This window comes from Macrobrachium rosenbergii, chromosome 52 (genome assembly GCF_040412425.1).
Source record: "Macrobrachium rosenbergii isolate ZJJX-2024 chromosome 52, ASM4041242v1, whole genome shotgun sequence".
In the NCBI taxonomy this organism is placed as follows: domain Eukaryota; kingdom Metazoa; phylum Arthropoda; class Malacostraca; order Decapoda; family Palaemonidae; genus Macrobrachium; species Macrobrachium rosenbergii.
In genome coordinates, this window is record NC_089792.1 from 33659037 (window position 1) to 33679009 (window position 19973).

The window sequence follows — 19973 nt, forward strand, 5'->3', positions numbered from 1 at the left end:
TCACATGAGTCGGCAATTTGCTTTATTTCTTTTGACATTCCAGACCAAAATAAGGTATCTTTGCTCGTCTCATGTTGCTGTCATAACTAAGATGAGCAGCTCGATGATTTGTGAGTAGAATTCATAAGTTTCTTAGGGATAAGTTTTTGGGTTCTCTGTAAAATAATTCCCTCCTGACGACTAAATATATCCCTAATTTAAATCGGGTAGGGTTTTATTACTTCTGGAACTTTATCTTTGCTATCGGGTCATCCTTTATATATTACTAATAACAGTTTCGGTAGCTTTTTTTTTTTTTTGTGGGGTCTCTCGTGTCCTTTAAAATAGAATCAGAAAGGTATATTTATAAACCAAAAGATTTTAATTTGAATAATGGATTTACCCAATATTTTTGTAAGAATGTAAGCAAAATGGAATATTTTGATTGTTAATAAATGTATTGGAAGGACAGTAAAAGATTTATTTTATTCATAGAAAACTGAACTGTCCAGTAACACCAAGAGTATAATAAAGAAACAACTTATAGATGAAAAATAAAATTTATGATATAGCTTATTATGACACAACCAACAGTAAATGATAAGTAGTTGGACAATGCAGTTTTATACATATACTGTATCATATCAGTTTAGTGATGTTAAGGAAATTGATGTGCATAACATAATTCCTCATTCTCTATTGTTCCTTCAAAATCAATTGAGTCATCAAAATTTGGTATATCATCATCAGTCCTTTTCGTTCATAAATTCCTCATCATCTGATACTGAGAACAGCATTGTAGACAAGCATGATTCTTCATCAAGCGTTTTTTTTTTTTCCAGTCAAAATTATAGTATGTGAATTGTTCCCAAGAACCCTACTAATCTTCATGTTGTGACACACTGAACTTTACTTATGGGTGAATAGAGTGTCATTTCCCTTGTCAGAAGTCCACTCAAGAAATATTCATTTCATCAAATGACAAAGCACAAGCAATCCTGTTCTGTCATTGTCTTTGCTCTATGGCATAAAGGCTTTAACACTGATGTTAATATTCCTGGTTCTGCAGTGCTCTTAGAAACCCAACGGTGCAATGTTGAATTAGATGGATAGGGAAACTGTGTTTTATTATGTAAATTTTGATATGCTTTAGGGCTTAAGTATCGGAGGACCAATGCACGACTAATATCATCTTCATACCAGCGCTTATCGTGATTCCAGGTAAAAAAACCCAACTTGTGAAGGAGAAGTGTTCTCGCCTAAATTGCTTCTTACAGCAGACAGAATTGAAAATTGCTGTAGCTGTTTATTTCCGTAAGGATGACCGTGTATCGCCCATGCTTTTTTTTCTTCGAGAAGGGCATCTCTCTGATTTGGATTTTGTAGCTCCTGTTGCAATTCGTCCTCACAGCTCGCAACTCCTGGCTGGTAGACACGTCATTTCCTGTAATATTGTATGTTTACAACTGGTGTTCAATAGAAAAGAAAAAAAATCATTATAGTTGGTGACTTATGGTGAACTGAAAACAATTTAATATTATCTGGAGGGTTAGGCCTAATTTCGTATATTATTTACTCGGCAAAGAAACAGACTGCGTATTACCTAGGTTCTAGGAAAAGATTAACTAGGTCTAAGATTTGTACCAAAGGAAATTCTTGTACTTTAATTCCCTGGCCCGAAGTTCATAATTGATGGCATGTGGCCAACTAAAATGATGTTACTTATGGGGCAAACGAACAGAGGAAACTTGGCGCAGGTACCGCAAAAAGATTGAGTAGGACTAGGTCAACAGTTTATTCACAAGGGAAAATTATGGTATTTTAACTCCCTGACCCAAACTTCTAGTCTTGCAGTTGTCTTTTCAGTTTGAAAACAGAAAAATTTCCTAAACTACTTTGATGAGGTTTGATAGCTTAATAGAAAATCAACTGAAATGTTTGGACATTTAATTGTTTAGGAAATAAATGAATGAGTACTTTGGCTATTAGTAAAAATGTATTTGCATAACATATCCTCAAACATTTAATTGAATAGAAAATAAATAATGAGTACTTTGGTAATTAGCAAAAAGTTATTTACATTATTTTTCTTCTTCTTTTCCATCACCCAAAATCAGAAATGAATATTGTGACATCAAATTGTTTGCAACGTTGGATTATCAATGGTAATAGTAAGCACAGTAAATATTAAGTGGCAAATATATATCGTATTGTAATATATTATACAACTATATAAACTTATTTATTATGAACAGTTGAACTGAATACCTTTACATTTACTCTTTCCTCGTAAACCATCGAAAATCCAAATAGGGAAATTGCAACATCTAATCGTTGTAATATTTAGTTATAAATGGTAGTAACAAACATCAAGTAGCAAATATTATTATACTGTAATATATTCACAATATAAACTAATTTATGAAAAACCATCACTGTACTTCAAAAGAATACCAAATTTTAAACTTGCACTGTGATGCAGGCAGATGCGTTGTTGGTATTGCATCATTCTTTAACTACTGTACAAGACGTCTTGGTTCTGAGATTCCAAGTAATTCGTACTGAAGATTCCTTGCATAAGCAGTTGATTCAAAATGCAAGCTACAACAATTCCTTGAAGATTCTTCATTAAATTTGCCTTTTATCTTGCACAGATGAATCCATTTTTTTCGGAGTTCTTCATTTTTAGGAAATTTATGAAATGTAAGATGAGTATTTTGATCTCATTGCAGTTAGTAGGGCACCGACATAAGGGACTGTGGTATCGTACTTCCGGATATATCGCTGCGAAATGGAAATATCGATTTGAGGGTTTTTGCCTCCGGATCGAGAGCCAAACTGTGTTTTTCAAATCAGGCACTCTTACTGAAGTGGGTACACCACTAGTGCGCTTACCGCATCCCTTGTGTTATTGTTGCTGTTTCTTTATTAATTTACATTGCTCTCAACTTTCAAAATGATGCTAAAGCTTTTACTCTCCTGCAGTTTATATTAATAAACTGCTGTTTGCCGATGTTAGTTACCATAACTAACACAAGTTCACTATGAGTTGCGTTGCAGTTGTCTTGTTAAAAATTTGCTTATTTTCAGTGTATTTCCAAAAACTAAAATCAAATAGATATTTATTCATCCATCACGCAATTGGGAAGAAGGTGTTAAGAAAGTATGCCACTAACTTCAAGCAGCAGGTATTATAGCTGTGGCTAAAAAAACGAATAATGAGAAGACTCCAAAATGATTTGGAGGCAAAAGCAACGCCTGAAACTGACAAAATCAAATATGTACTTCATTTAATTTACTGCGTTTATGAATACAGTAGTTGCAATTTTTAAACCCAGATTTGATCATTTACAAAAGAAAAGTCTCTCTGAATCAAGTTTCATTCGGCAACTGAAGACAGTGATGATGTTGGTAATGCCCACGTCTCACTTTGGCAATTCAAGACTGCGACCGTTGTAATTTGCTCATTACAATGTGGCAACGCTCTAGGTACTAACAATTTGGCGTCAATCAGCATGATTCGTAACCGCATTGCCGAGTTTGACAACGTCCGCCAGGTGATGGCGGGTATGCAAGGCTGCAAAGCACCTATGCAGTCAAGCCACGATGACCGTCAAAAGTCGCCATGTCATCCCGCATGATGCAGCTGTGTCGTAATGAGACGGTGTCGGCATTTGATTATGTTAGATGTAACTAGCAATGTCAACATGCGCCATCCAGTATGACATACGCCATGTACTTGGCAACCCCACAGCATGCACAGTGGGGATGCGCAGTAGTGTATTTGGCTCCTCCTGTGGTGGGGATGCACAGTAGTGTATTTTGGCTCCCTTTTTTCCCTTTTTGTTATTGTTTACACAGTAATAAAAAGGAAAAAGTTCTTGTAATTGTTCTCTAATAATGCTACTGTAAATTCTTTTCGTACATTTTCAAGGTTATTATGAAAAGGCATTTTCATGACATATGACGCTGCCGTTGCTTCTGTCGGCACGGGACATAACTAAGTTGGGCATAAGTCGTCATGAATTGTCATGCCTTCATGGACATCACTTGCTCCTATAAAACAATTAAATGTAGGCATGGCCTGAATCATCAGCAACCGACGCGTAATACTACGCACGCTGGTAATCTCATCTCAGCGTGCACACTGCTGTTGTAAATGTTCATTAAGTATGATGTCGTGGTGTTGTAATTTTTATTTTCAGGCCCAAGGCGTGCGACTAATGTCGATCAGTCGCCAAACCCATCCATTACGACGGTCGCGGTCTTGAATCGCCAATGCGTGAAGCGGGCATAAAACGCAACCAGCTGATGATTTTAAGAATGTAAACAAAACCAGAATGCAAATGGCAAATGATTGCTCTGTTCATATTTTTTAATACTGTACATTAATATGACAGTAATACATGCAACATGATTAGATACAGTAAAACAACAATGTTATTAAAATTATCATTATTCCCAGTATAGCTATTATTCAATTTTTGCAAATCGATATGTTAGTGTAACAACCGAACCGGGGTAATATTCTCTCTCTCTCTCTGCATTTCATCAACCACTATACTTATGGTGATGTTCCATCCTCCATTAAAAAATTCCGGTCTTTAGAATTCCGGATGGATTGTCAATGCGTACCGACATGAACAACCGAATCGAGAAACAGCTGATTGCAACGTCATTTACCATAACGGTCAAGTAGACAAGTTGTTAAAACTTGCTGATTCTCAATGGTGGCTTCCATAAGTAAAAATGATATACATTTTTATTCATCCTTCATAAATTAAAGCTGCAGGTTTTAGCCGAGGCTGAATAAAACGAATAAAGGCCATGCTGTAAAATGAAAGTGACGTCCAGAACTGGGGAAATCACACTTACTGCTTTTACAGTAAAGTAATGCACACATTTTAAATCCAATTTTGTTAATATTTCTAGGAAAAGTATCTTCAAATGATGTTTGTTCTAGCAACTAATGGCAATGAAGCTGTCAGTAGTACCAAGACCACCATTGGTTTGGAAGTTTCCAATCCGCCGAGATTTTGAGAATGTAAATGCCAAATGCAAATGGCGTATGTTGGCAATATTTATATTCTGTAATATAGTAACAATGTGATAATAAAATATATGCAAAATACTGTGATTAGATGCAGCAAGCAAAACAACCTTTTTCTAAATCATCATTATTATAAACGTAGTTGTACTGTTTAACCTTTGTAAATTACTACTTTTCTCCAGAAAATATTTAGGTCTTTAGAGCTTTTCGGTGTTTATAATTACGGATAAGAGATCATAAACCTGTATAGATATTTTTCTGTGTTTACATTAATATTAATATTTTAGAATTAGTAAGTCATTGTTATAAGCATTGTAGGGCATATATACGTAAGAGTAATGCTGGCATCACACATTGGTGATTCAGGACCGCGACTGTCATAATTTGCTCATTACAACACGGTTGGCAACCGGTCGGATTCAGTTGCGGGCCTCGGACCTCAAGCAAAAAGAAAAATCAGCTGATTCCGACACCACGACGTCATATGCAGTGAACATTTACGACAGCAGGGCACACGTTGAGATGAGATTATGAATGTGCGTAGTCAAACACAACAGTCGCCAATGATTTGGGCCACACCCACATTTAGCGGTTTTTTCAGGATGGCGACGTCTGTGAAGACATGACGATTTATGCCCGACTTGGTTACATCCGGTGCTGACAGACGCAACGGCAGCGTCATGTTGTGAAATGCCTTTTTGTAATACAGTAATCTTGAAAATGTACAAAAATCATTTACAGTCTCTTTATTAGAGAACAGTTACAAGAACTTTTTTCTTTTAACCCTTAAACGCCGAGCCTCTATTTACAAAAACGTCTCCCGTATGCCGGCGGTGTTCGGGAGTTAGCGACGAAGCGGAAAAAAAGTTTTTTTTTTAAAAATCACAGCACGCTTAGTTTTTAAGATTAAGAGTTCATTTTTGGCTAATTTTTTCTTGTCATTGCCTGAAGTTTAGTATGCAACCATCAGAAATGAAAAAAAATATCATTATCATATATAAATATTGAAATATATGACAGCGCAAAAAAAATGTTTCATATATAATTTTATACAAATCGCGCTGTGAGCAAAATGGTTAAAGCTAATGGGTTATTTTATTTTTCTTTGTATTGTACACTAAATTGTGATGATTTTGGTATATAACAAATTGTAAAACGGTCAAAGCAACACAATGAAAATATTATCACAAAATGATGCATGAATTCGTAACTCGCAGACGTAAAAAAATGTTTTTTTCAAAAATTCACCATAAATCGAAATATTGTGCTAGAGACTTCCTGCTTGTTTAAAAAATGAAGCTAATTGATTGAATATCACTAGACTGTAAGTGTTTTAGCTTACAATTGCAGTTTTTGACCATTTCGGTCGAGTTAAAGTTGATTGAAAGTCGAATTTTTTCTATTTATCGTGATTTATATAAAAATATTTCAAAACTGATAAAAGCTACAACCATGAGCTATTTTCTGTTGTATTGTACATGAAATTGCGCACATTTTCATATATAAAACTTTATGTAACGACTAATATAAAATGGTGCAAATATTACGACAACATGACGAAAGAATTTCTGAGATGTTCGGCCGAGTTACCGCGCGGACGTAAGGAAAATGTTTTTTTAAAAAATTCACCATAAATCGAAATATTGTGCTAGAGACTTCCAATTTGTTGCAAAATGAAGGTAAATGATTGAATATTACTAGAATGTAAGAGTTTTAGCTTAGAATTGCATTTTTCGACCATTTCGGTCGAGTCAAAGTTGACCGAAGGTTGAAATTTTGGCAGTTATCGTGGTTTATGTGAAAATATTTCCAAACTGATGAAAGCTACAACCATGGGTTGTATTTTGCTGTATTGTACATGAAATTGCACACATTTTCATATATAAAACTTTATGTAACGGCTAATATAAAACAGTGCAAAAATTACGACAAAATGACAAAAGAATTTATGAAATTTTCGGCCGAGTTACCGCGCGGGCGTAAGGAAAAAGTTTTTTCAAAAATTCACCATAAATCGAAATATTGTGCTAGAGACTTCCAATTTGTTGCAAAATGAAGGTAAATGATTGAATATTACTAGAATGTAAGAGTTTTAGCTTACAATTGTGTTTTTCGACCACTTCGGTTGAGTCAGTTGACCGAAGGTTGAAATTTTTTGTAGTTGACATATGGTACATCCACTTGGCACCCAACAGAAATTTTAGTCGACGTATGATACGTCCAGTAGGCGTTTAAGGGTTAATTATTGTGTGAACAATAACAAAAAGGAAAAAAAGGGAGCCAAAATACACTACTGTGTATCCCCACCAAAGGAGGAGCCAAGATACACGACTGCACACGCTGTGGGGTTGCCAAGTACATGGGCGCATGTTAACATTGCTAATTACGTCTGATGTAATCAAATGCCGACGCTGTCTCGTCTGTCGTGATGACATTATGACACAGTTGCGCCATGCGGCATTACATGGCAACTTTTGACAGTCGTCATGGCTTGACTGCGTAGGTGTTGTGCAGCCTTGCACATCTGCCATCACTTGGCGAACGTCGCCAAGTTGCAAATGATGCCGACTTGGTTGTACCTAGAGCGTAACCAAGTCGTAATGAGCAACTACTACTATTGCGGTCTTGAATCGATGAAGTGTGACACCAGCATAATGTCCACATCATTCAAGACCGCGACCATCGTAATTTGCTCATTACAACGCGGTTACGCTCTAGGTACAACCAAATTGGCATCAGTCCGCATGATTTCTAACTGCATCGCCAAGTTTGATGACGTCCTTCAAGTGATGGCGGATATGCAAGGCTGCATAGCACCTACGCGGTCGAGTCACAACTGTCAAAAGTTGGCATGTCATGCTGCATGATGCAACTGTGTTGTAATGTCATCTCAACTGAGGAAATGCGCATTGTGGAATCTGGGTTTGGGGTCCGTTTTTGTTTGAAGTGATATTAAATTATTTTTGCATGATAATTTAAGATATATTTTTGTTTGAACTATTAAATTAGGTAGTGAACTGTTAAAATAGGCAATTATAAGCATTTTAGTTTAAATATACTTTATAGCAAAAACACGCATTCATGTACATATACAACAATATATCGGAGTTTCTTTTATCATGGTGTAGGCTCAGACACTTTTATCTGTTATATCGGTGAGCTACAGTCATATAGTGCACAATACTCTGCCTAAGTCTACCACGATGACCAAAATACATGTGAATACACAGTATAAAATCAAGATCACATTTACAGCTCTCCTTTCTGCTATACTTCCTTGACTTAACTGACAGTAAGTATCCCGTCCGCTGGCCCCGTGACATCGAATTTTGTCAACAGAGCTTCACTTTCTTAGACCATGGTGATCGTAATTCGTAACGCGTAGAAGGGAGTTTTCAGAGGTCTTTTCTTTGGAACGGCTCCTCAATTTCTTCTATGCTAATAAAATAAATTCCTTTGAACTGAAACTATACTTTTTTCTGCTTGAGACGACTGGGAAAAGGATGCCAGTCTCTCTCTCTCTCTCTCTCTCTCTCTCTCTCTCTCTCTCTCTCTCTCTCTCTCTCTCTCTCTCTCTCTCTCTCTCTCTCTCTCTCTCTGGCTGTTATATGCAGTTGCTCTTAGATATTAACGTTTCTTGCATATGCCTGCATTACCACAAGCAGACGTCACGAAATCCAGGTCAACTTGGGTAGTCTGGAAATATCGCTAATAAACAGATTGCATAAAACTTCTAAGAAATTTGTAGCTACCACTTTGTCAGCATAACTAAAATTTAAAAAAATTTCACCATATACAGTAATGTCTTTTTGAACAGTCATTTACCAAACTTAACTCATCTATGGAATTAACGTAAATCAATATAAAGTTTCTTGGACATAAGAGAAAATTAAAGAATTTATCTGTCCCTCGAAAATGCGATGGAAAACGCTGCTTGGAGAACTAAACAAAAAAACAAAATAATAACCATCATTTCTGCTCTGACACTGTTAAACAGCCATATGGAGTATTCTTGCTCGCAGAGTAGAATCTACATTAAGTTTAGCTTCTTCAAGATCTTCTGGGTTACCATTCTAATTATCTACGCTAATGTTTTTAATGAAGGTCTCGCCATTGAAACACATCTCACTTCTTGGCATGTGTCTGACCCACTTAAACACATTAGGGTTTTTGGAACCACAGTAAAGGTCACACCTTTACATTCACCATTTTTGGGACTTTTTATATTCAGTGTCATCTCTCCAAGTGGTAAAAGCCCGTAGTTATTCCACATTGAGAGTTTCACAGATGCTGGTTGCAAGTGATCGCTTCTGACATCCATTGTAGTTGATATGTTATAAATAACATTTAGACAATACACCACTTCCAATATCCAGCAGTACATGGCAACTTTTATAGGAGTGGCTGTGTAGTACACAGTCTGTGCATGTCTAATACCTGTCAGGCTGTATCTTTCTCTCACTCCCTCTCCTCACAGTTACTTCTATAATTTGCTTAAAATACTTGTGATACATGTTTGGTAATACTGTATTAATTTCTTAGGAATTATCATTGCAATAAGTTTACTTATGCAATAGATACATAGGATAATGGACACTGTATTATCAATTTATAAGCCTGATAATATGTCAATTGTTGAAATTATCAATTAATGTAAACAATTTAACCTTAAAGGATTCATTCTTTAGCAGGCAACTCTGAGATACACATAATATAAGAAATTATAAAAGTACCGGAAAAATTAGGAAAAAAACGGAAAAAAAGGATTTTGACAAAGGAAAAATCTATTTCTGGGGAGAGACCTGTGTCACCTGGTGAAATAACCTTTCAGCACTTATTTCTAGGTAAAGCTATTGCTAAATATACCAGAGAAAAGCTAAAAAGCTAAGCTGGAGTTACTACCCCCAGTGCGAGCTCCATGAAATGGAGTCGTGTATGAGAAAGGGTGAGATTGTCACAATCACAGGCCTCCACCCTGTAAACATTCCCAATGTCAAAAGTCCCACCGTTACAAACCCCCGCACCACTCGCGGACTGTAAACAAACCGGCGTCACCCACATTCCATGTTAGCACCCCCATCCTGGAATGGTATTTTATCAGGGGGGGAAAAAAGGAATCAGGGGTGGGTCACTGGGTGATACAGGTCTCTCCCCAGAAATAGATTTTTCCTTTGTCAAAATCCTTTTTCTGGGTTTTCCGACCTGTGTCACCCGGTGAAATAATAACAGAGGAATCAAAATACCATCCTGAAACAAAAAGGGAAACTTGTAGAGGAAAGAAATAAAACTATAAATCCACAAGAGTTTTAATTATCCCGGTAGCAAAATATTGGTATTTAGATATATAATAAAGATACTTAAACTTATTTGTAAGATTAAGGTGTACATAAATATAAAACTATCCATAAGACTAATGAGTACATAAACATGTAATATAGGTACTTAAACATTATACTTAAGATTAAGGTGGGGGAACTATGTCCCACAAGACAAAAGAACACAAAACGTATTTAAATTTAAACATAGGAGACAATACAAAACTATGACATGGTCAGGAGACAGGCTGTGAAACATGCCTGACCTGGAGGTGATCGAAAGGGAATAAATGAGGCAGGTAGGAGGGAGGAGAGTGACTGAGTACTAGAAAGGATTAAACAGAGGGAGGAACGATGTTCCCTGCCGCCACTGTGGTGAACTTCAGAGCTTCTAGGGATTTCAGATAGTGGCGTTTGAAAACTACGGGAGACTTCCACCCCGTATATTTTGCAAGATCCTCGAAATTCATATAATGGAAATAGTTAGTGGAGGTGGCCACTGCCCTAATGTCATGTACTTTTGGAACTGAGTCTGGGTTTGCATGTTTAATAAAATACAAGATCTGTTGCCTAATGGCTTTCATAGAAATAGTTCCTCCCCCTTCCCTTACAAACAGAGGCCCCGAAGTTATCTGTGAGGTCCTGTCTAAATAGGCTTTCAAAGTAAAGACTGGGCATAAAGACAGGTCTTGTGGGAGGGGATGACCTTCCAGGAGACCACCTATCTCGAGGATCTTCATTCTTAGCTAGGAACTTAGGGTGAGGAGCTAGCAACACTTCCCTGATGGAAGGAAATCAATATGGTTGGGTTCTCTAGACAGGGCAGACAGTTCAGAAATTCTAGCACCTGAAGCTAAACTAATTAAAAATAAGGTCTTCCTCAATAAATTAATGAAAGAACAATTTGATTATCCGTTTCTGAAGCTAATTTAAGAACATCATTCAAGAACCAGGAAACCGTATGTGGGCGGGTTACTGGTCTTAAACGAGCACAGGCTTTAGGGATTGACGAAAAATAAGAATCTGTTAAGTTAATCTTAAACCCGTGTAAAAATATCTTTTTCAAAGCTGATTTGGCTGTAGTAATAGTACTTGAGGCCAGACCTTTCTCAAATAATGACCTAAAAAATGAAATTGCTAAATTTTTGGTCATTACAGTTGCTTCAGATTCTTTTAAGAAGAGTGCTAATTTCTTAACTGCTGGGTCATATTGTCTGAGAGTGGATTCCCTTTTGTCTGATTCTAGGAACAAAGTGTTAATAGGATCAATATTAGCATCCTTCTGAGCTGCAAACTTCATGAAATCCACAAAGCCAGGGCATTCTGAATTCTTGAGGAAGCTGACACAGTCTGAGTTTGTACTATTTGCGTCAGTTTTGGGTTGGGAATTTGCAAGCATCGAAGCTTCAGCTCTAGAAGAAGTGGAAACCAGTTGCTCTTCGGCCAGTTGGGAGCCACTAGGGCTATCTGACCTTTGAATGTCCTGAGCTTGTGAAGGACTTTCAGTAACAGGTTTACTGGAGGAAACAGATAGATCCTTTTCCACTTGTTCCAATCTATGGACATTGCATCTGTGGAGTGAGCTAGAGGGTCCAGGTTGGGAGCAACATAACAAGGTAGTTTGTGGTTGCATTCTGTTGCAAAGAGATCTACTTTGAGACCCGGAACTTGATTGCAAATCCACCTGAATGATGTTTTGTCCAAGGACCATTCCGACTCCAGCGGAGTTGTCCTGGATAGGGAATCTGCAATGACATTCCGGACCCCTGCAAGATGGGTAGCAGACAGATGCCACCGGTGTTTGTTTGCTAGGGAGAATATTGCTATCATAACCTGGTTGATCCGACTCGATTTGGAACCTCCCCTGTTTATACAATGTACTACTACTGCGCTGTCTAGAACCAGTCTTATATGAATCAGATTGTTTGGACGCAGTTTCTTCAGGGTTAGAAAGACTGCCATAGCTTCCAGGACATTGATATGGAACTGGCGGAACATGGTGGACCAAGTCCCCTGTACCTTCTTGTGTTGAGAGTATCCTCCCCACCCGCTTAGGGAAGCGTCGGTGTGAATTACTAATGCCGGAGGAGGAAATTGAAGAGGTACTGACTTCGATAAGCTCTTGACTGTCGTCCAAGGCCGGAGTCTCTTTTTCAGAATTGGCGGAATCGGAGACACCTTGTCCCTGAACCTGACATTGGCTCGGCTCCGCCATACCCTGTTTATATCTTTCAGTTTGGATTTCAGAAGTAGATCCGTCACTGAAGCAAACTGAAGAGAACCTAAGACTCTTTCTTGGGTACGACAGGAAGCTTTCTTGTTCCTGAGGAACTGTCTGGTTGCTTTGGCTATTTCTCTCCGCTTGGCCGGCGGAAGAGATAGTTTGTGTGCACACAGCTCCCCACTGGATCCCTAACCATTGAAAGCAACTCTCCGAACTAGGCGGATTTCTCCTGTTTATTTGAAAGCCCAGAGATTCCAGAAAGCCGATTACTATGGCTGTTGCTCTCTGGCATTCGTTGACGTTGGATGCCCAAACGATCCAATCGTCCAGGTATGCAGCTAGCATGATCCCCTGAGACCGGAGTTGCTGAACTACAGTATCTGCCAGTTTGGTGAAGATTCTGGGGGCTATATTGAGACCGAATGGCATGACCCTGAACGAGTATGCTTGACTTCCCAGTCTGAACCCCAGATAAGGAGAGAACCTTCTCGCAATCGGGACGTGATAATAGGCGTCTGAAAGATCTATAGAGGTGGTTACGGCTCCACGGGTAGTAGGGTCCGAACCTGCGAGATTGTAAGCATTGAAACTTGTCGCATTGAATGTAGGCATTTAGACGAGACAAGTCTAGAATTACTCTTCGCTGACTGGAACCTTTCTTTGGAACACTGAACAGTCTGCCTTGAAATTTCAGGTGCCTCGCTTTCTTTATTGCCCTCTTTAATAATAGATCTTTCACAAAGTCCTTCAGAGCCTTGGACGGTGATTGATGGAATCTGACGGGGGTGGGGGAGGACCTTTGCACCACCTCCACCCCAGTCCTTTGGAGACTATGCTCTGGGCCCAGGGACTGAAGCTCCACTGGTCCCGAAAATTATATAACCTCCCGCCTACCTGAGATATCTCACTGGGCGGAGGAGGGTCTGCCTCCTCTGGAGCCTCTGCCTCCCCTTCCTCTGGAGGAGGAGCGAGGTGTTCCCCTACCACGAAAGTATCCTCTGGCTCTAGTTCCCCTTGCATTTTGTATTGAACGAAATGCACCCTGGCTTTCATATGAAGCGTTGAAAGCCGGGGAGGAGACATATGAAGGGGCAGCGAGAGGTTGATGGGCTGGTTGGACCAGCACATACTGAGGTTGAGGTTGGGACTGGGAAGTTGAAGGATGACCAGGGGCGGGAACCCGGACAGTCTGCAAGACAGTCTGAGTAGGGAGCCGTTTAAATTTCTTGAACTTCTTCCCGGACTTGGGGTGGGTTCCGGCGGGCTCAGACTGTTTCCTCTTGAACGATAGGCCCCATCGGGAGCGGAGACTCTGGTTGGCCCTAGTTGCCTCAGCTAGGACCGTATCAACCTCTTCCTGGGGGAAGAGATTAGCTCCCCAGATGGAGCTTTTCATGAGCCTGTTAGGCTCATGACGGATGGTGGCTGCCAAAAAGATGTGTTTTCGGCAGTTCAACGGGGCCTTGATAAAGTCATACAGGTCCTGCTGAAAACTCGCTAAGAGATATTTCGTCAGCACCTGAAATAAAGCGTCTTTGCTATATACCACTGACGTTGCTTCTGCCAAAGTTAGAGAGTTTAAGAACCTGCTAAGCCTGTCCTTAGTCTCAGCTTCAGCTTTCAGGAGCGACTCCGGGATCTTAGGCAGTTGTTCACTGAACAGGTTAGAAGCGCTGTCAGGGTCCAGTCGTGTAACCGTGAAGGTGTCCGGGGCTCCTTCCCAAAACTGAGAATCTCCGGGGAAGACAAGAGAGGTGGGATCTGTCTCCCGGAGATGAGGAAGGGGCTTACCCTCCATGCAAGCTTGGTTTGTGAGGGAAGCCACTTTGGAGGTGCAAGGGGTGGGAAGAACCTCTCCCAAAGAGAACATCGTAAACGCACCCTTGGCTGGGGTGAGTTTGGTGTTCTCCGCCTGCCACTCCGACGGAGTCCGTAGTAGAGCCGACTGGGCTTGGTCCCTCGGGAGGATGACAGTTTCCTTGGGGACCTTATCGGACCGAATCCATGCCTCCTTGGTGAGCGTGGCAAAAGCTGCGTAAGGTGATTGCAGGTTAGGAGGGAAGAATTCTAGTTCCTCCAGCCTACGGGTGCCTAGGCCCTCGATAGTAAGGGTACCCTCATGCTGGGGAGCATAAAGGGTCAGGCGCCAGGGGTTTCCTTTATCAAAGGGAGGAAGGCTGGAGGTGTCCGGAACGGAGAAAGATCTGTTGACCGCTCCGCCACTCATGAACCCAGAGATTAAAGTCCCTTGGGACTTAACCTCTTGTGACAGGGAAAGCACGGAAGCATTCGAGGAAGATAGCTGACTCGAGAGTTGCGACAGCTTGTCGTCAACTCTTTTGTCGAACTTCTTCATAAGAAGCTCGGCAAATGCTTCTGCATCAAAGGAAGGAGGGGGAGGGACCTCTTTACTTTGCTTGGGTCGTGCTCCCTTCCCAGAAGTAGAGGCCTTGCTCGTAGACGGCACGGGGCTAGGGGCCCATGACGTCTTCGAGGGAACCCTGGAGCGGACTTTCTGGGACTTTAAGGTCTTTTTCTTAACTGATTTGACCTTAGGGACAGTAGACCTTGCACCGTCCATAAGGCAAGAGGATTTCACGAATCCTCGGAAAGAAGAAGCAGAAGAAGAAGGAGAGCTAAACAGAAATTCACCTGCCTCACTTACCCCCTTACCTGCTTGAAGATCCAGGTCCACGTTCATGGGCTCTAGGTCCAAATTAAGAGCCGCAACATCCTCGGCGACCTCTCCGCATGCAGCGACGTCTTCTTGGGAGGGCTGAGTCATCTCCTGGATCCCAGCGATCAGAGGGGCGGCTACCTCGTCTGCAACTGAAGCGGAGATCCAGGCGCCGGGGAAGAGAACGCTGCAAATGTCCTTCGAAAGAACGTAGGGTTTCCCTGCCCCGACGTTCCTCCCGAAGCCGCTGACCCAGGTCTTGAGGGTCATCAGCGAAGAGTCCCGAGAGCTGCGGTCAATCTGGAAGAAGGAGAAAGTCAGGCGACCGAACCTCCTAAAAGGAGAATATCTTCCAATTATCCATAAGAGACAAAACTCAAGGCAAACATGAATCGGAAAGGAAAAACTAACTTACCGACTCATCCAGAACCCGCTCATAGAGAGCGTAGCACACCTCATAGCCATCAGGGTGCCAGATGATCAGGTCCCCTACGTGGACAGCGCACCCGGAGTGGGACCTGCATACCTCATGTCTGCTGGCTTGTTGAAGCACTGCTGTGCACCCCTGCTCCTGACAACGCACCATCTGTAAGTTGACGGGTATATGAGTATGCTGATAAGGCCGCCGGAGCAGTGTCTTAGGATAATAGATAGTTAGCCAGGTAGGTCCCGCCGGAGCGTACCGGGAGGTTAAGGGGCCTACTGGAACATGCAAGATCAACAACATAAAGGGACCGCCGGAGTTAATCCGGAGCAACAGGAAGGTCCCAAAAGGATATGTAAAAATTCAGAAAAAATAAATAAATAAATATATATATATATATAAATATATGTATGCATGCTAGTGAAAGGTCAACTATAAAGAGTAGGTATTTCCGCTTGGAGCCGGGGGAGTCCTGTACTCTAATACGGTGACGGCAGAGGAGGTGTGGTGAGCACCGGCCGACCAAACACCGTACCCACCGGAGTGGAAGGCGACGAGAACGCCCGACTACCTAGCGGAGAAACACAAAGTTAGCTAGTTGGCGGAGGGTAGATACTAGGGAACCGTAGGTGTTCTAAATGAATAGAACGAAGGTAAATGTCATGGCGTGTGAATACGACAGAAGACAGTCAGGTGGGAAACTCTAACTGGCAACATGTACACAAATTTCCCCCCCCCCCTTGAGATGACGGTCTGGGAGAACGACACTCGGGTTGGGGGAAAAAAGACGCACTGACGCTATAGGAAGGGGGGGGGAAGTGGGACAGGCCAGGAGAGGGGGACCAGTAGCAGCGACCAGGGGGTGAGAAAGCACTCCCCGGGCGTCATGAGATCCACCTTTCTCCCTCTCGATCGGACGAACATGTACGAACGATAATAAGAGAGGAGAGAATGGGGAACCCTCAAAGGCCAAATAAGCAAAGAAAGGTAAAGGGAATGGGGAACAGGAGTGTGGAGCACCTCCGGTCCCCGATCAAGGTTTTGACCGGGTGTGACCGGGTAAGGTCGGAACCCAGTAGCGAGAGTACAAACCAATCAATGCAGAGGAAGGGGATATAGGCTATAGCGTAAGGAACAGGGTAAAGCTCTCGAGCCTTGGTAAGTCAACATAGTATATGAAAGCGAATCAAGGGGGAAGAGAGCAAGGAGGAGGGGGGGAGAGGAGCAAGGAGGTAGGAGAGGGGTATATACATGAAGTTGGAGGTTAACCCGAAGGTGTGGATCGGATGAAGGTAGGCTACGCGAGATACCCTCGCTATTCCAGCTTAACCTTACTAGGACTCAACAGTCCAAACGGAAAGGCCGAAACAGGGAGAGGGAGATAACGCAGGCCCAACACCTCTAACCATAGCACCACACGAAGGGAAGCTCCAACCATGAGGCCCTCCACACACCTAACCTTCCAGAACACCATAGCCTAACTCCTAGGCTAACCTAACACAGCCGGCTGGCTGAAGGAGGTAGCCCAGGGGGAGAAGGTATCTACCAGACTAGCCTAAAAGTTAACCTATCCTAGGCATAAATAAAATAATACAATAATTCAAATAATCATAAGGACACATGTAGAAGGGAGGACCAAACCCAACACGATAAGAGCGCGGAGTGAAAATGGCCGACCTTCAAGATTAAAAACAAAGGACATAATCTGTAAATATCAAAGACATCCGTGCGCTAGGCCTAAAATAAACCTAATAAGCATAACTGTACCATCTCAAATAATATACCCAAACGCTGGAGGAAGTGAGGGTCCAAAATACAACACATATAAGAATTGATAAAGAGCGGATAGGCCCGAGGGGGAAAACTCGTAGCCTAAACGACAAGGACCCGAACTTCCCCAGAAAAGGGTAATAAAAAAACAATTAAAAATGCCCAATTGAATATAGGATAAGCAAAAAGGCACAAAAGTAAGAAAATGAAGGGGAACGAAGCCCCGACATAAAAATCCCGCACCGAGACTGAAGGTCACATGAGGCCGGGAGAAGGTGGACGAGGCGGGCGTTATAAATCCCCCTAATTATTAAATTAGAGGGAAATAAGGAGCCTCAACTGCCTAAAATAAAAAACAGAGATGGTACTCAACTTAGGTGAAGAAGAATTCTGGGAGGATGCCATAGTTGAACAAAAAATGGGCCACAAAAGAGCGCACACACAAAAGCTGAACAATAGCGACGCGTGCTAAAAATGGAATGTAGGTGACGCTGGTTTGTTTACAGTCCGCGAGTGGTGCGGGGGTTTGTAACGGCACCTCACTCGGTGGGACTTTTGACATTGGGAATGTTTACAGGGCGGAGGCCTGTGATTGTGACAATCTCGCCCTTTCTCAATCACGACTCCATTTCATGGAGCTCGCACTGGGGGTAGTAACTCCGGCTTAGCTTTTTAGCTTTTCTCTGGTATATTTAGCAATAGCTTTACCTAGAAATAAGTGCTGAAAGGTTATTTCACCGGGTGACACAGGTCGGAAAACCCAGAAATACCGGTTTTTTCCCACCCAACATAAAAAAAATGTTTTTTTTTACATCACTACTAAGTTGCAGTGATATCAAAGGAGAAAAACCACAGTGTTATTCACAGCCAGCAATGCTGTCAATCCACTTGAATTTTTCATTCTAGTTGGCGCCATCGACATATACAGATCATCGTCTACATTTGCATTTCATCATCCCATTTATAATTATAACAGTTTTTTACAATTATCCTTGAAATGATTTCTCCCTTTACATCTCTCACGGACTTTTCCCCATGCTGGACATTTGGTGTTGTAATTTGTGCTTGTAACGATAAAATCGACACTTCATTGCAACTCTATCATTTGGCTCTAAGTTAGTCATATCTTTAATATGGGAGCCAGTTATAGTTTTGCTTCAGTTAATGCTGACCTTTTTCACATTTTTGTCAGTACCGGCTTAACCTATTCATATTTTGGCTTCGCACATTTCTTTTGCAAAGTTCACTAACGTTTCATAAGCCTCACATATCGTAATGGCCTCTCTGAGAACTTAGTTTCTTTCTCAGAGCAGTTGTCCTTTAGTTTTCCTTTTACTGGAAGCAATTTTATCTTTGTCATTCAGTTTTTTCTTGAACAGTTCATTTATCTGCTTTAACCTTAAGCTCTATTAAAATGGACTGAAAGATATTTATATACAATTTTCCAAAACTTGATATACTGAAGTACTTCACTGGTATGAGGACAACAATATGATACTTCATGGGAATTGTATTTCTCTTCTGATTCAAAAATAAATTAGTCAGATATTTCTAACATTTGTGGGCCGGCACAACGAAGTTATGGCAACTCTAGCTCATACATTATATCTTTTTGAATGTGTTCCTTACTCCACAGTTAATGGCCAATTTTGACAGCCTTGTAACAGCTGAGAGTCTTGACTCGGTGGTTCTGGTAGAACTAGTCTGCAGTAAATATCCAAACACTTGGAAGTTACACAGAAGAATGAATAATATGGACCGTGGGCTGGGCATGTGCATGAAATCTTTCGTCTTTTAATTCTTGAAGTCATTGTAACTTGGATATGTTAACATGGAATAAGGATAATTATAATCAGTGGCTTTTGTATAACAAATAACCTTCTAGTTTTTTAGAACAACCTTCTAATTGTTTAGGTACTTTATGGGACAAATGTTCAGTTGTGGTCAAGTTCACGTCTTGTAGCACAAGGGAGCGTTGCTGGCTTTACTGATGGCCTACATGCTGGAGATGTTGCTGTAAAATATGACACCCAGGTAAGATCCAGACTTTATTGTTCCAATAAAATCAAGAGCCACTAATGAGAGGATAAGTTTCCGTTTAATTTCAAGATGTTATTTGGATTGGGGTTTTGTCAAGTTACAATGTGCAACCTTTATGAATAAAAAGATGTAAATCTTTCTGAATGGAAGACTGAGCATTTTATCTTATTTAAAATTATTTTATTTTGCTTGATAAGTGTAACAGTGGCTCCTTAAATGTTTCACAGGTTTATTCCTTTTATTTTGAAGAAATTTCAGTAAATAAGTTCATTTTTAAAATTTCCAGATACTTCTCAATTTGTATTGTAATGATCACCTTAATTTCAATGATGGAACTTGTTGCAACTCGAGAGAAGCTGTTACGATGACCCAAATAGCAACTTTTGCTGCCCTGTGCTCTTGGTGAGTAACTTGAATAGTTGTTTGTGCTTACCTTGTATGCCCCGAGTACAGACTATTGCTTTGTTAATCTAGCTAATTTGAAATTAAGATAA

The 19973-nt window shown here is 40.8% G+C and overlaps 1 protein-coding gene across 1 annotated transcript in view; it reads left to right on the forward strand.

The window, feature by feature from the left end:
* The window catches only part of LOC136833798 (N-acetylneuraminate 9-O-acetyltransferase), a 263251-nt gene that overhangs the window by 76941 nt on the left and 166337 nt on the right, over positions 1 to 19973 (forward strand). The window contains exons 6-7 of the mRNA XM_067096057.1: positions 19354 to 19473; positions 19766 to 19881. Of these exons, the coding sequence (XP_066952158.1) occupies positions 19354 to 19473; positions 19766 to 19881 (236 nt within the window). The remainder of the gene's footprint in view (positions 1 to 19353; positions 19474 to 19765; positions 19882 to 19973) is intronic.